Source organism: Sesamum indicum, linkage group LG12 (genome assembly GCF_000512975.1).
Source record: "Sesamum indicum cultivar Zhongzhi No. 13 linkage group LG12, S_indicum_v1.0, whole genome shotgun sequence".
NCBI classification, from domain to species: domain Eukaryota; kingdom Viridiplantae; phylum Streptophyta; class Magnoliopsida; order Lamiales; family Pedaliaceae; genus Sesamum; species Sesamum indicum.
Window position 1 is genome coordinate 1,629,869 of NC_026156.1, and position 15,014 is coordinate 1,644,882.

Genomic DNA, 15,014 nt, shown 5'->3' on the forward strand with positions numbered 1-15,014 from the left:
TTAAGAAATAGAGAAGAGTGAAACTCAGAGGGTCGCCATGAAGCACAGAAGTGTACTGTCTATGTGTGATGTGTGTAGAAAAAACGGTGGGGGTAACTTAACTGTGTAGGCAGCTAACATCGGCATCAGTGCATTAATAGAGCCCGCCAAAAGATTGATTGTTGTTTGGAATTAGTGATTGGGAGAGTGAAGAAAAAAGAAAAGAAAAGAAAAGAAAAGGATTAGTGGGGGAGAGTAGGATAATGGGCATGGGGTTGCCATTTGGGCGCGAGACAGATCACTCATTACTCTATCCAGGGACGATAACCTTCGTTAGGCTACCTCTTCTGACACGTGTGCATGGGGTGGATCATGTTGGAATATTCCGTCAAATTTCATTGTCTATATATAATAGCCTTTGCTTCTTGTTTTCTAAAATTCGTCCGTTTATCACTTCTACTTATCCTGCGAACAACCATGTCTGCCTTCGTGGGGAAGTACGCTGGTAAGTGTGTTGCTGCTATCTATCTGTCTGTCTATCCATGTCGGGACTAGGCTTACATCACATGGTATGGTGGTGAGACTTTTCTTGTATGCATTGCTGCCACCTCTACTTAAGCTTCTTTTATCCACCCATGTTCAAGAAACCACTTATTCACAACACATTCAAACTGTAAGACTACATTAGTTTTGTCTTATGATTTGTCACTTGTTTTATAGTAGTGAAGTGAAATCATAAATGTTACTTCTCACTAAGCTATGATAAAATATGCTTCTATATATAATTCATTTATATGAACAACGATCTGTTAGTTAGCATATCGTATTGAAAGCAATATGATCATAATTCTTTTTACCCTTTATATTCCATTTTGTACTGGTTTATTATACCAATGTTATTGAGTTTACTACTTCCATTTGCAATAAAATTATCAATTTTATTTATTTAAATTTATTCTTTTGAGCACATAGTAATATTTTGGGCATTACTATTTTGTATTTGTAAGAATTTCTTTATTGAGAAAAAGTGAAAGAAAATATTTTATAGTTTAAATAAATGTATAATCTTAATTACAAAAAACAGTCATCCAAATTAAACCTTTTTTTCATGAACCCTTTAATACAAAGAAACTACAAACAACAAATAAAAAAACGGCATGTTACAGAACTGCATTATATAATTGTCTTTGTCTGCTGATTGAAAATTCATTTGTGTAGAGGAACTGATCAAGAACGCAAAGTACATAGCCACCCCGGGAAAGGGTATATTAGCCGCCGACGAGAGCACGGGCACCATCGGAAAGCGCCTTGCCAGCATTAACGTCGAGAACATCGAATCCAACCGCCAGGCCCTCCGTGAGCTTCTCTTCACCTCCCCCTCCTCCCTCTCCTACCTCTCCGGCGTCATCCTCTTCGAGGAAACCCTCTACCAGAAAACATCCGACGGCAAGCCCTTCGTCGAGGTCCTCCAGGAAAACGACGTCATTCCCGGCATCAAGGTCGATAAGGGCACCGTGGAGATCGCCGGCACTAATGGGGAGACCACCACTCAGGGCTTCGACTCACTCGGCGCGCGCTGCCAGCAGTACTACAAGGCCGGAGCCCGTTTCGCCAAGTGGCGCGCTGTCCTCAAGATTGGTCCGAGCGAGCCGTCTGAATTGAGCATTCAGCAGAACGCGCAGGGGTTGGCTCGTTATGCCATCATTTGCCAGGAGAACGGGCTCGTACCCATTGTGGAGCCGGAGATTCTCACTGACGGAAGCCATGACATCAAGAAATGCGCCGCCGTCACCGAAACCGTCCTGGCGGCGGTTTACAAGGCCCTCAATGATCATCACGTGCTTCTGGAAGGAACTCTTTTGAAGCCCAATATGGTCACTCCCGGCTCCGACAGCCCCAAGGTAACAATTAACAGGATCTTTTCCCTCAAAATGAAGCCGGATTTTAATTGCCATAGAATTAAACGCATTTTTCACATATATATACTACTAACAGGTTGCTCCGGAAGTGATTGCCGAGTACACAGTTACTGCGCTGCGGCGGACTGTGCCGCCGGCTGTGCCAGGGATTGTCTTCTTGTCAGGAGGGCAAAGCGAGGAAGAGGCGACGGTAAATCTGAACGCAATGAACAAGTTGGATGTGCTGAAGCCATGGACGCTTTCATTCTCATTCGGGCGTGCGTTGCAGCAGAGTACGCTAAAGACGTGGGCAGGGAAGAAGGAGAATGTGGAGAAAGCACAGGCGGCGTTCTTGGCGAGGTGCAAGGCTAATTCGGAGGCGACGCTGGGAAAGTACACCGGAGGGAGTGGTGGTGATTTGGCCACTCAGAGTTTGTATGAGAAAGGATACAAGTACTGATCAATCAGGCTCTTGCTCCCAAGGTGGAAAAAGGGTTTTTAACTAAACTAAGTCTTTTAAAGTTATGTTTTGGCTGGTGTTTTCCAAGCTTGTTTCTGGTACATAGTTTACAGATGGCTGTCCCAAATTCTGATATACCTTCATGTTTTTCAGTCTCCAAGTTGAAGAGTGATTTGAGCATTTTGATTACTGATTTGTTTGTTGCCTGCATGTGTATGTAAATATGTGTTCTTGAATCAATTGTTATTGATATTATATATTTGGGAAAAATGCAAAAAAATGAGAAATTTATGCCGTCGTAAAAAATAAAACAGCAAATTATCTTCTTATATTGTCAAAAATAGCAAAATTCGCCCAGATCTGCCCTTCCCCTCCCCCTCCCCCCCCCCCCCCCCCCCGCCGCCGCCGCCACCGCTATTTCCAAGACTCAGCCCCAGCCCCAACTCAAGTCCGCGCTCTCTCTCTCTCTCTCTCTCTCTCTCTCTCTCTCTCTCTCGCTCTCGCTCTCTATATATATATATATATATAGACTATATATAAATACATATATATATATGTGTAAATAGGTTTATTATAAAAGTATATATATATATATATATTCAAATCTAATTATATAAAATATTTTATTTTTATTTATTTAAATTTAAATCGTTGATTGGAAATAGATAAAATTTACATGTTGATTTATTAGTTAACTTTGGACCTAAGATAATTAAGATCCAGCAGCTATTAAATAAGAATATAAATATTATTTTAAATTTTAAATTAAAAAATAAAAAAAAAGGCGCATGTTGTACACAAAATGCATCGGGGAGTAATTTGCTCTATTTCTAATAACACATAAGGGTAAATTATTATTATTTTTTTTCCATAAGGGATAAATTTCTCATTTTTCATAGCACATGAGAGTAAATTGCATTTAATCTTGATAACCGAAGCAGTATCTAGAGATAAACTATGATTCTTTTATATATATATATATATATATATATGCACATCAAAGTTTATAATACTCAAAGCAAACATAAAACCTCTTCATGGAATGTGTGACTAATTAAGTTCACGTGCTGAATATTTTTTGAAGTTCCAAACTACTGTAAGGTATTTCTGGAACTCAAAGTATTACATTTGGTCCTAAAAATAAGTTAGTGAAAAGTTTCAAGAATTTATAAACTAAAGTGGTGAGAATATTATAATTTACATGGTGAAAATAAGAATGCTCTAAATATTTTGGAAAATAAGCTGGGATAAATGATATGGTGCTTCAATTTGGGATTTTAAATTAGAACACGATGTGTTATTAATTAATTGATTGAGTTGATATCACTCTCCTTTTTAAATGATAATATCCCAACTTAGATGCCGACTCCCTCTCTAATTATTGTAAATTCAATCAATTCTCTTAAAGAGTTTATAAGGCACCGACTATTACCATAATGATCGTTCGGCTGACATAAAGTGGGCGTCAGAAGGGGGAGAGAGAAGCCCAAAGCAAAATAGAAGCCATCTTCCTCGTGTCACACCACAACGTAGTCGGAATAAAATAATAATGAAACCACTGCAAGTTCTGTGTAGTATCTCAGAATGTGAAAATGGACTTCCAACAGTCGCTGAAATTTCTGAGCAATCATGAGAAAAATTCTGGCTGCTGTGTTTTCCTGGACATGAAAACTAAAGAGCCAATTTCATCATCATTCGCCTCTTCAACCCCTTGCTGCACCAACACAGCTCAAGAAGATCATCTGAAATTCAATCTCACAGCATGGGAGTGTATTGGGCAGTAGGGGGATGAGGATTAAGGAGACTCTGGATAAAGATATGAGTCCTGTTGAGTTAGAGATTGGGATATCTCTCACAGCATGCTGGGCATGCTGTTGTTAAAGGAAGTGACGGCCAGACACATTTCAACATAAAAGTGGTTTCTCAAGAATTCGAAGGAAAGAGTTTGGTTAAGAGGCATAGATTGATTTACAGCTTGTTGCAAGATGAATTGCAAAGCGGACTGCATGCATTCTCGATTGTGGCAAAGACACCAGCAGAAGTTGACAGTTTTACAAGGACAGAGGTTTTTTTGTTTTTGGTTTGTTTGTTTCTATTTTGACTGATACTTATGATTTGAAATTATAGATATGAGTTGTCTTTATACTTGAAAATCATAAAAAAATTGTATCTTCAAATCCTTTGATGCCTGATTACATTTGAGCTAGCTGGATGAGTGATTTCCTTTTCTGTTTCCCTCAAGTCAATTTATAGGTTTTGCCTTCTACCCTGTTTTGTTTGAGATTTTGATGTTCTTTGTTCCAGGCCTTCTTCTCTTAGCTTTTTAAATTTCCATTCAATTTTGGTGTGTGGGCTTCATATCTTAACTTTTTCTTAGACAAGGTAGACATCAGTTGGATGGCAGGAAATACTACAGAAAGTTTGATTTGTTGAAAAAGTTGTGCTACAGAAGGGTGAAAATTAAGAATTTGTCTATGTGGGACCTGAAGATATCAATTGGATGAAGACCACCTTATTTTGGTAATTGATTTTTAAAACTAAGTTTATCTTGCTATGCTACTGACTAGAATTCCATTTGCTGTTATTAGATGAATCTGCAAAATGGCTTAGGATCGCTGCAACGTGGTATAAGAACATCAGATGGAAAAGGGGATTTTGAATCTTTTTTTAATCCTAATGGTATATCTGTGTGATGTTGGTCAGCCAGATTCTTTAAACCACTGAAGCATTAGAAAATTTGAGGCTCTGGGAGGGGAAGAAAAAGAAAACAAAGTGCTAAATCCGAACGGATTCAAAATCTTTGTATAAAGGTGGATAAGTTCCAAACTCCATTAAACAATAGCTCTTGTTTTTTGCCTCTGAGCGTATAATTTTTGAGAGAGAGAGTCTTTTCTTCGCTTTTAAGCTTTATCAGTACAGAGGCTTGATAATTACATATATGTACTCATTGAACAAAATGGTTGGATTCTTCTCGTTTTCCAGTTTTGACAATATGAAGACTCAGTGGCTATTCTGGTTCATATAGTTGTTTCACCTGTCTCATCTGATTAACAATGGACATGCACTATCAATAGATAAGATGCAACTTTTTTTAATGTAACGAGGGACTCCTTCATCCCTTTTAAGCTGATCTCTGCACTCCAAAAGAATTGTTCGTCATGAATACAGTGTACTATAAAAACTTGGATTTATGTTCAAATCCTAAATGTATGAGAACAACAGGGGCAAAGCAAATGGAAAGCCTTCCTGCCTCTATTTCTTGGTTCTGCAGCTACGGGATACCAGGATACCATTAGGGGGACTTGTCATTTCCAACTGGCATTTCCCATGCATCCAGTAAGAGTAATGAACTAGACCTAGCTTAACTTTCACTCTGAAAGTTCCTTTGATGCTGTAGACGACCCTGTTCCTCTGCTCCTGGTTTCGAAGTTCCATAGCTAGAGTTGGTGGTACGTGGACCATGTTTGATAGCATGCGGATCGACACGAAGCGTGCCTGTCCAGGACTCAGACTGAAGGGTTGAAGAACTTGACTTGCTATTAAACTTTCTGAGAAATAGAGCTCAACATACAGGTACTCAAATCTAACACTCAATTTCCTATTCGGGTTCGAAAAATTAGCTAGAAATGTTATGTCACCATTAACAAACTCGGGCGAGCTAAAGTAGATGGCACTGAGGCTTGCTGCTGGAGTGTCAAAAACCGGAGTTCTTGGTTGAACAGCAATGAATATGGTTAAAGTAGCAACCCCAAAGAAGATGAGGAGGAGGCTAAACATCATACACAGGACTGCACCAAACCATACTATCGGCTTTGTCCTTCGAGGTTGCCTGAGAATGGGTGGCTCTCTTGTTCTAAGCTTGCCGCTATGCAGCAGCGAGTCGGACGTCAAATCTTGCTGGTTCTTGGCGTGCATTGGCAAGACAATCTGATAAAGAGGAGACGGCTTGGTTTGCCTGACAGAAGGAGGTGTGCATGGTGGGGGCGATGGAAGGGGATGCATTTTGATAAAGAAAATCCTCTGTGGGAAGGAATGAGAAGGGAAATGGAGTGGATTTTGTTTATTAAATAAACTTGAAAGTGGAGTATGGGAAAGAAAGCAATGAGGGTAAAGAAAAGGAAGAAGCTTTTGAATGATAGTGGGGGGCTAACTGTTGTTTGGAAAACAGGAAAAGCAGCAGAGTGTTGGGATCTAAAGTTGGTATTAGGTAGATGTATGAGCATGAATTATTTGTTGCTTTTGGTGTTGAATCAAGAAAACGCCAAAGGAAATCCCCCGGCAGGCAGCGGACTTGTGCCCTTTTTCACTTTCTTCAAGTGAGACGTCCACCTGTCGCTTGTTGGGGTATAGGTCGACCAAATCAACGGCCGACGCCTGTCGACTTGTTGCTCGCGTAGCCAAAGGATGTGTATTTTTATAAATTGGCTATATCATGCATGCTTACCCATTAAGGAAGTAGTAAGCCAAGAAAGGTGGGCAGTGTGGTTAAGGTTACTTGGGAATCAATATTGATGGTAACGTTTCTTGAAAATTTATGTATGTGGTCCATGTTCATCTTTTATTAGAATCTCAAAATCTAACTTATACTAAGCAGTCAATAATAACTTTTTTTTGGGGGGCGGTAAATCATTCTTCAAAATCTCATGTCTATATTTATGATCCAAGTAAATTTGAATATGACGAACATTGCATTTTAAAATAGGGAAAGCCTCCGACATGGATGTTTACATCCATGAGGCTCGAATGCAAAATTTTGCTCGGTTGGAATGCAGTAGTTACAATCCCAAGAATTGACGCAATGGTAAAACTCTATGCAAGTATACGAGTGGGTCAATTTTACCTAGCAGTGAAAATTTTCGTGTTCAAATCCAAATTTTCTTGAACTAGAGACAGTCACAAATGGTGGGTGGTGATTAGTTTCAAACCCAATGGAATTGGGACATCTTGTGGAAAAGAATGGAGCAACTTCCTACATATTTACTCTCTTTTCGTCTCCAATTATATTAATGTTTTTACACTTGCTTCAACCAAGATTTATTGTTAATTAATTATAAAACAAGATCAAGATTTATTGTTAATTCTTTTTCAGTAAAAAAGTTTTTGCGTCCGATCGAATTTTTTTTAAAGTGATAATTACATCACTACATCAATATTTCGAAAACTAAATAGTACATCGAATCATCAATCAATACAAATTACCAACATTTTGTAAATAAGCAAAATGTTGAGTAGTTCGACATGTAATTTTTTACGTTAAAGTTCGATTATTATAATTTTGATCTTCTGTGCTAGAGAAGTCAACCAGTCAAGTAAAAGAGTTAATTTTTAATTATTTATTTAGCTTATTGAATTCATCATTGGTAGACTATTGACAAGTCATTAGTCAATTGTTAATTATTTTTTATTATTCTATGTATAAATTACAGGTTTAACTGATTGATTGCATGAATAGTTTCAAAATGAATTATGATCTGTGAATAAATGTGTGGTGATATATGTTAGTTGGAACCCTAACGCTTTTAATTGACATGTTTATTCCTCTATCACAGAAGGCCAAATTTGCCAGAACAATTGAATTTCGACGTGAACAATGACATGGCTAATGATTCTATATTTGACTTACGGTAATGGACATATTGGTAATTTTTTAAATTTAACAACAATATTTTTAAATAACGAACAATAACGTTAAGCATTTTGTTACATGTTATAGTTTAAGAGTATATATGTAATATTAGCCATAGTTTAGATGTGTTAAGTGTATGTAATTCTAAAGAATATGTATACATTTTTTTAATTGACTTAGTTATTTATTGATACGAAGCCAACAAATTTGATCTTACTCGACCCCAGTATGTACGGACAGTACGTATGCGTATGTACGGTGCCGAATGATCTACGAAACTTTACTCCATCCTGAAGTAGTAGACTTGATCGACTGTACAAAAATACGAGGTAGTATAACAAATGTCCAAACAGTACTATGATTCCCCTTTTGCTGGGACGTAAGTTATCATATGCTTTTTCATTAAAGTATAGTTGGTTGTTAAAAAGAAGACTTGTGCAGTCATCGTCGATCCACTTCGCCTGCAGTTTCTATGCTGCTTCCCTTGTTCATCTTTCCGATTCTACTCTGGGTTTAACCTAATAAATCAGTTCTCCGATGATTGAACTAATGTAGGATGCGATCGGCGGCGGGAATTTCTGTTTTCTTGGCTGTTGATGATTGCCTCAGGGGCCCAGATTGACAGACGTGATCACACACATATAGTTAGTTATATTTCATACTGATTTTGTTCTACTACTGTTTTTTACCTCTTTGCTCTGCTGTTTCTTGAATGTTGCGTGTTTTTATGACAGTGGAAATGGATAACCCTTGATTAGATTAAGGAAGAAAGAGTAACTAAGCAGAGGAAGATGGGAGGTGGTTTGGGACTTTAATTAGCCGTCATTACCCGCCTGTAATTTCAAAGCATCGAGAAAGGAAACGCGTGTAATTAATGAAGACTGAAATCATAGTTGTTGTATAGATTCCCCCTTTTCCGCCCATCGTCTCCTGAGTGAATTTGTGTTGGCGTCGGGGAAATGGGACTTCTGCAGAGTGTCATCAGGTCTTGGGATAGTGAAACGGATGAAGAGGAGAATGAAAGGCCAAGAAATCCATACAACTATTACTCTAAGAGCGCTGGTGAAAATTCGGGTCGGGTTAATGTTCTCGAGTCCTCTCATCAACGGCGGGATGGGAACTACTCAACTCGCTCTCTGCAGACCAAGCATTTAACCATTACTGTGCCCAGCTTAAGACAATCACCATCACTTGCAGAAACAAATGTGAATCTTGGGGTCGGGAGTTCAGCTGTTTCTGTAAAGAAAAACAACGATGTTTACCGCCCTTCGGAAAGGATTGGAATTGGGTCATGTTCAGTTGAGAAAAAAGAGAGACAAGTGCAGGTGAAGATCAGTTGTACTGCTGCGGCGCCGGAGCAGGGGACTAGATGGATTAAGCACTACAGTAGCGCCCACAGGATTCTGCTGGTCGGCGAGGGGGATTTTTCATTCTCAACTTGCCTGGCGAAGGCTTTTGGTTGGGCGACGAACATGGTTGCGACGTCTATGGACTCGCAAGGTAAAATTGTTCAAATCCGCCTCTCGGTTTTACCATACATGATGATGCGTTTCAGTTCTTGCAAGTCATAGGCTATTATTCATGTGGGAAGATGTTTTTGGTGCTTTTTTCTCAGCGTTCCTGTTGAAGCATTATCAGAATGCCATGTCCAACATAGTGGAATTAAGCATTAGGAAGTGCAGGGTCCTGCATGAGATGGACGCAACCAAAATGGCGAATCATGAGCTGCTCGAAGGAATCAAATTCGACATCATCGTTTTCAACTTCCCGTTTGCAGGATTTTTCAAGGGTCTGTCACGCGAGTCTCAGCTAGGGTCAGTTTGTGCTCCTCCTCCTGCTATTCTTGTAATCTCTACTTAAATTTTTCAAGAATGAGCATGGTCTCCTTGGTTGTTCATATGTTTATGCAGACATCACAGGAGCCTGGTGAGCTTGTTTATGAAGAACGCAAAAGCAATGATGAGTGAATATGGTGAAATTCACATAACTCACAAGAGCAACGGATTCCACAAGGAATGGGAGCTGGAGTCATTGGCGTCGTCCCACAAGCTTAAGCTTATAGAGGCTGCGGAATTTAACCTTCATGACTATCCAGGCTACAACACTAAGTATGGTTTCGGAGGCGACAACAACTTCAACTGCTACCCCAGCAAGACTTACAAATTTGGAGTTAAATCTTGAAATTCCCCATCAGAAACTCATCCTGTTTACAACAAATTATGTATATTCCTAAACTAAGAATGCTGATCCCCGAGCTATACGTTGTATGACAATCTTGTTTGCGTTGCATTGCCTTTTCTTCCGATTTCCTATGGCGCCCATGTTTTATGTCTAACATATTTATCGAAATTCGGTTTTGTTTTTGTGTCAAGTGATTTTATTAAATTCAACTATAATTTAAAAATAAGACCGCATACCATACATTGGTGAATTTCGTTCTAGAGTGCTAAACTCATTATTTCAAAACTGTCATTTGATTTGCTAAAATTGTAGGTTGATTTGAATGTGTGTCTTACCCTGGAAGCAAGGGGTCGAGTCTGTCTTCTTCCTCCACTGCTCCCTGATACTTTTGCTTTTAACTTTCTTGCTTTGCCCACTCATATCACGGTACAATTATCAATCTTGGCTGCTGTAATTATATCATCTTTCCAAAAGTTAGGTGGACTATATATATTTATATATATATGTGAACCCATTTACCATTACCATTGTGAGTCGATGTTTATGTCTTCCTGTCAACTTCTGTCTGATTTTATAATTATATTTTGTTATGAATCTAAATAGAAAAGAGATTTCACCTTCTATAAAAATCAATGAAGACCAATCCAATTTAACAAGGATGTAATGTTATTCGTTTGCGGCCCTCCTCGTATTTGTGACAACATGATCATCGTTCACAATTACTAAATTCCAATTACAACCCTTGAGCCTAAAAATAATTATAATTTTTAATATTTTAATTCTTACCCAAAGTTTCATCATTTAATTACCATAATTGTGGGGATAGATAAATATTCCAAAGTGTGGAATTAAAGAATAGAATAGACAGACTTTTGGTAGTGGATGACTTTACATTTGTACGGAGGGATGATGTGGGCGACATGACCAATCCTGACATCATAGTCCAAAGGGAAACTCTACCACCTAACCAAAGTAAATTAAAGACAAAGAGAGAATGATTTTTTTTTTTTATTTTTTATGTTGGTCTTATAGTCTTCGTCTTGAAGTCTTGTGCCTTACTTAAATTAAATCCACTTTACTTCTCTCAACTTTGTATTTCTCATCATCTTGATCGGCCTCTGCTAGTGAACTCTCGTCGAAGGAAGCAGTCGCCGGTGATCGATCCTCATCGCCGACGACCATGATCGCGTCTAGCAGCCATTTGTGAACAGGGTAAGCTTCCATTGTCGTCGTTATCACATTTGCTGGAAAATCACTATTTCGCATCAAATTATTACTGTAATGCGTATTTTGATGTTTAAATGAGTTGTGATGATTGATTGATCTGCTCTTCAGTTGTTTTACTTTATGCATTGGACTTAAGGAAGAGGGTTTTAATTTGAGAATATGGCAATTTAAATTGAAAAAATAATTACAAGAAAAGGATTGATGGAGAGAAAATATTGTGTTGAATTTCAGTTGAGTTTGATGAATAAAATGCTGAGTACGTATGTGGATCTTAGATGGTACGTATACAGAGTAGATGGGCATTTAGTTCAAGTATTATAAATCTTTATATAATAATTTTAATCTTTATTTTAATTAAAAACATATTACTTACAATTTTTAATTATTAAAAGGATTAAGTATAGAATTCTTGCTATACACAATGTGTATATTTCAAATTAAATATTTTATTTATAATATATTGTGCTATAAAAGAATCTTTTACCTAAAATAAATTTTCATTTTCATTAAGTGAATAGTTTTAAATTTATAATTTATTTTTTATTATCATAATTAATTGAAAATAGTTTTCAAAACCAAAAAAATAAAATTACGTATTTTTTATTTTTCTATTTTTTCTTCTGAACATCCTTATACTAAATAACACAAAATTAGAAAAAACTCCGACTGTATGAAATTGCAGCTGCAATTTATGAAACATCCCTTTTATTAAAAGGGAAAAATATAATTTACACCTTGTGATATTTCAAAAAAATAAATAATTTCTCTATAAAAAATAAAATAGTAATTTATTTTTTTTTTATTTTTTAAAATATAACAATTTATCTTTCTATATTTTTAAAATTGAAACAATTTGTCTTTTTTGTTAAGACGGTAAATTCTTCATTTTTTAGGGGTAAATTGCATTAGACACTTTATTAAAATCATTTTCCTCTTTACTAAAAATTAAAAGAAAAATAAAAATGGAACCCCATCATAATATTACACAACCAAACGGGAAGAGGAGACGAAAAAAGACGAGAGACCCTCGGGAAGTAGCAGAGACGAAAGGTAACTCAACAGCCACTCGTCCTCCATTTTCTCTTCGAGAACATAAAAATTTACTGCAAAGATTAATTACAGTGAGAAACCAACCCCTGTAAGAGTAAAAGTGAAACCACCCCCCACTTTGATTTAAAGTACATTTCTCTTCTTGCAGGCCTGTTCCATTCCTATGAATGTTCTGAAGATCGAGAAAGATGGGAATTTTCTACAGCATTAAAAGGTTCTTGGGCTATCAAACAGAAAATGAAGAAGGTGAAAGCCCAACTTATCCATATTCTATCCTTCACCGGAGCCAGAATCGTTATCCCTGCAATGGCGATTCCAACAGGTTCTCGGAAAGGCTGCGTAAGATGTTTTCTTTTCAAAGTTTGATCTACAAAGCTGGAAAGGGCCTGTTGCAGACATTCCGCTTCATCTTCTACTCTCGGAGGCCGAGAAAAACTGCGGACCCGGTTCTTCCTGTTCAGAATCCAGCGCCAAGCGTAGACCATGATCCATTATTGCTTCAAGCCCTTCTGGTTTCTTCGCCTGGTGATGATTCATCCGTGGGCTATGCCCCGGAAACTGCGCGTGCTGCATACTCGATGGCCCAAACCAGCGCGAGCGAGGAGATGATGAATTCTGCTGTTTTTGTGGAAGAGAACGCGGGGGCGATAGTGGACAGGGCTCATGCTTTTATAGAGGAAATTGGTCAGGGAAATGTCCCTGATTCTGTGGAAGAGAATAGGGGGAAGAAGTCGTCGGAAGGGAAAGAAGAAGAGGAGAAGGTGATGATAAAGAGTAGCGTGGTGGTGGATGAAGGGCGGTGGATTAAGCATTACAGCAGCTGCCACCGCATACTGCTGGTCGGGGAGGGAGATTTCTCCTTCTCTACTTGTCTGGCTATGGCCTTTGGCTGGGCTTCCAACATCATTGCTACTTCTCTCGATTCTAAAGGTACGATTCAATTTTCATATTCGTCCTTTTCGATTCTTGCCCTGGCGTTTGTTCTTGTCTTTTGATGTCAACACCCGATCCCGTTCATCCCTGCTTAATTGGTGGCGCAATTTCGTCAGGATTTTTGAAGAAAAATTATGAGAATGCGGCATCCAACATTAACGAATTAAAGATCAGGGGGTGCAAGGTCATGCACGGCATCGACGCAACCCAAATGGCTACTCATGAACTGCTCGGACACCTTACATTCGACCGAATAATTTTCAACTTCCCCTTCGCCGGATTTTTCAAGAACCTGTCGCGGCAATCACAGCTCCGGTCAGCCACTCGTCTTGGTCACTATAAAACTTTGAATGCCTCCATTAATTAACATATACATTTTCCTGTTGTTATGTGTAGACGACACAGGCGACTAGTGAGCATGTTTCTGAAGAACGCGAAGGAGATGATAAGTGAAGAAGGTGAGATTCACATATCCCACAAGACCAACGATTTCCACATCGAATGGAAGCTGGAGGCGGTGGCTGCCTCCCACAGACTGAGGCTGATTGAGGCCGTGAACTTCAATCATCTTGACTATCCAGGCTACAATACCAAGTGTGGATTTGGAGGGGACAACAACTTCAATTGCAATCCCAGCAAGACCTACAAATTTGGACTTAAATATTACTAAGCTGTCCAAATTCTTCTTTATGAGTTGCAATTTGTGTATATATAAATGTATGTGCTGAGTGTTTTTGTGCTGTGGTATTGGGCTGTCTATGTCTTGTCTAATGGTAATTTACGTGCTATATGTATCTCACCCTCCCTCACTATCACTCTTTCTTTGTAAGAGTCGTGTTTGAATGAATTGATTCCATATTGCATTAAATCATGAATATGATTTGTTGATAATTATATGATAATTACTTAATATTACTATAATTATATTAAAGAATAATTTAGAAAAAGTAATATGTGCTTGTATTTGGTAAATAAAATCAATTTGTGATATCTTCTTTTGTGGGGAATTATTACTGAAATATGTCATGTTTGAATCAATTATAAAACAAGTATAATGTATTTGTTGTATGAATAAAATTATATGACAAATGAAACATGTTGGTTCTATGATTTGGTTCGATGGGCAAGTATATTTCTTCTTTTATTTTTTTAGAGAATTTTGAACTTTGGAAAAAAGTTAAACTTCCTCTATATTTACGAGATTCACAAAATTGGAAGTGTGAAAAAAATTAATTAGATAAATAATAAAATTAAATTAAATACAAAAAGAAATAAATTAGGAGGGTAAATAATGGAGTATAGATTACATCATCAATACTTGGAAATATTTGACATTATATAGGCCCGCAGGCAACTGGAAAGCTGGGGAAGAAAAGACAGGAAAAGGTACAAGCAAGTGAAGCACACCCTTTTAGTAGGTGTTGTACTGCTAATAGAAGAACTTATGTACTAAGCCAAAGCCCAATGGGCCAGCCAGTTGCATGATTTTAGTTCCAAGTTCCAACCATGCACTCACACTCTTCACCTTCCCAGAATTACCCCTCACATTTCCCAAAAACCAGCCTAATATGTCGATGGCACATGCGTCATTGCATTTAAAATCGAAGGAGAAGAAAAAGATCAGTCTTTTGGCACAAGAAAAAATCCTGCAAATCATACT

At 37.9% G+C, this 15,014-nt stretch overlaps 4 protein-coding genes across 5 annotated transcripts; 3 read left to right on the forward strand and 1 right to left on the reverse strand.

Moving 5' to 3' along the window:
- On the forward strand, positions 11-2,526 carry LOC105175004 (fructose-bisphosphate aldolase 5, cytosolic). Its single transcript, XM_011097298.2, has 3 exons — positions 11-484; positions 1,198-1,880; positions 1,975-2,526. Exons 1-3 carry the CDS (start codon positions 340-342, stop codon positions 2,335-2,337), a joined length of 1,191 nt encoding a protein of 396 aa, XP_011095600.1. The 5' UTR covers positions 11-339; the 3' UTR covers positions 2,338-2,526.
- Positions 5,126-6,764, reverse strand: LOC105175005 (NDR1/HIN1-like protein 13). Its single transcript, XM_011097299.2, has one exon. The coding sequence runs from the start codon at positions 6,337-6,339 to the stop codon at positions 5,590-5,592; it is 750 nt and encodes a 249-aa protein (XP_011095601.1). The 5' UTR covers positions 6,340-6,764; the 3' UTR covers positions 5,126-5,589.
- On the forward strand, positions 8,362-10,334 carry LOC105175006 (uncharacterized protein At4g26485). Its single transcript, XM_011097300.2, has 4 exons — positions 8,362-8,607; positions 8,698-9,463; positions 9,579-9,777; positions 9,874-10,334. Exons 2-4 carry the CDS (start codon positions 8,923-8,925, stop codon positions 10,142-10,144), a joined length of 1,011 nt encoding a protein of 336 aa, XP_011095602.1. The 5' UTR covers positions 8,362-8,607; positions 8,698-8,922; the 3' UTR covers positions 10,145-10,334.
- Positions 11,191-14,229, forward strand: LOC105175007. Of its 2 annotated transcripts, none has more exons than XM_020698351.1 (4): positions 11,191-11,356; positions 12,570-13,351; positions 13,471-13,669; positions 13,760-14,229. In XM_020698351.1, the coding sequence occupies exons 2-4, from the start codon at positions 12,610-12,612 to the stop codon at positions 14,022-14,024; spliced, it is 1,206 nt and encodes a 401-aa protein (XP_020554010.1). In that variant the 5' UTR covers positions 11,191-11,356; positions 12,570-12,609; the 3' UTR covers positions 14,025-14,229. The 2 variants fall into 2 exon arrangements, with proteins under 2 accessions (XP_020554010.1, XP_011095603.1); XM_011097301.2 differs by having other exon boundaries at positions 11,195-11,356; positions 13,751-14,229.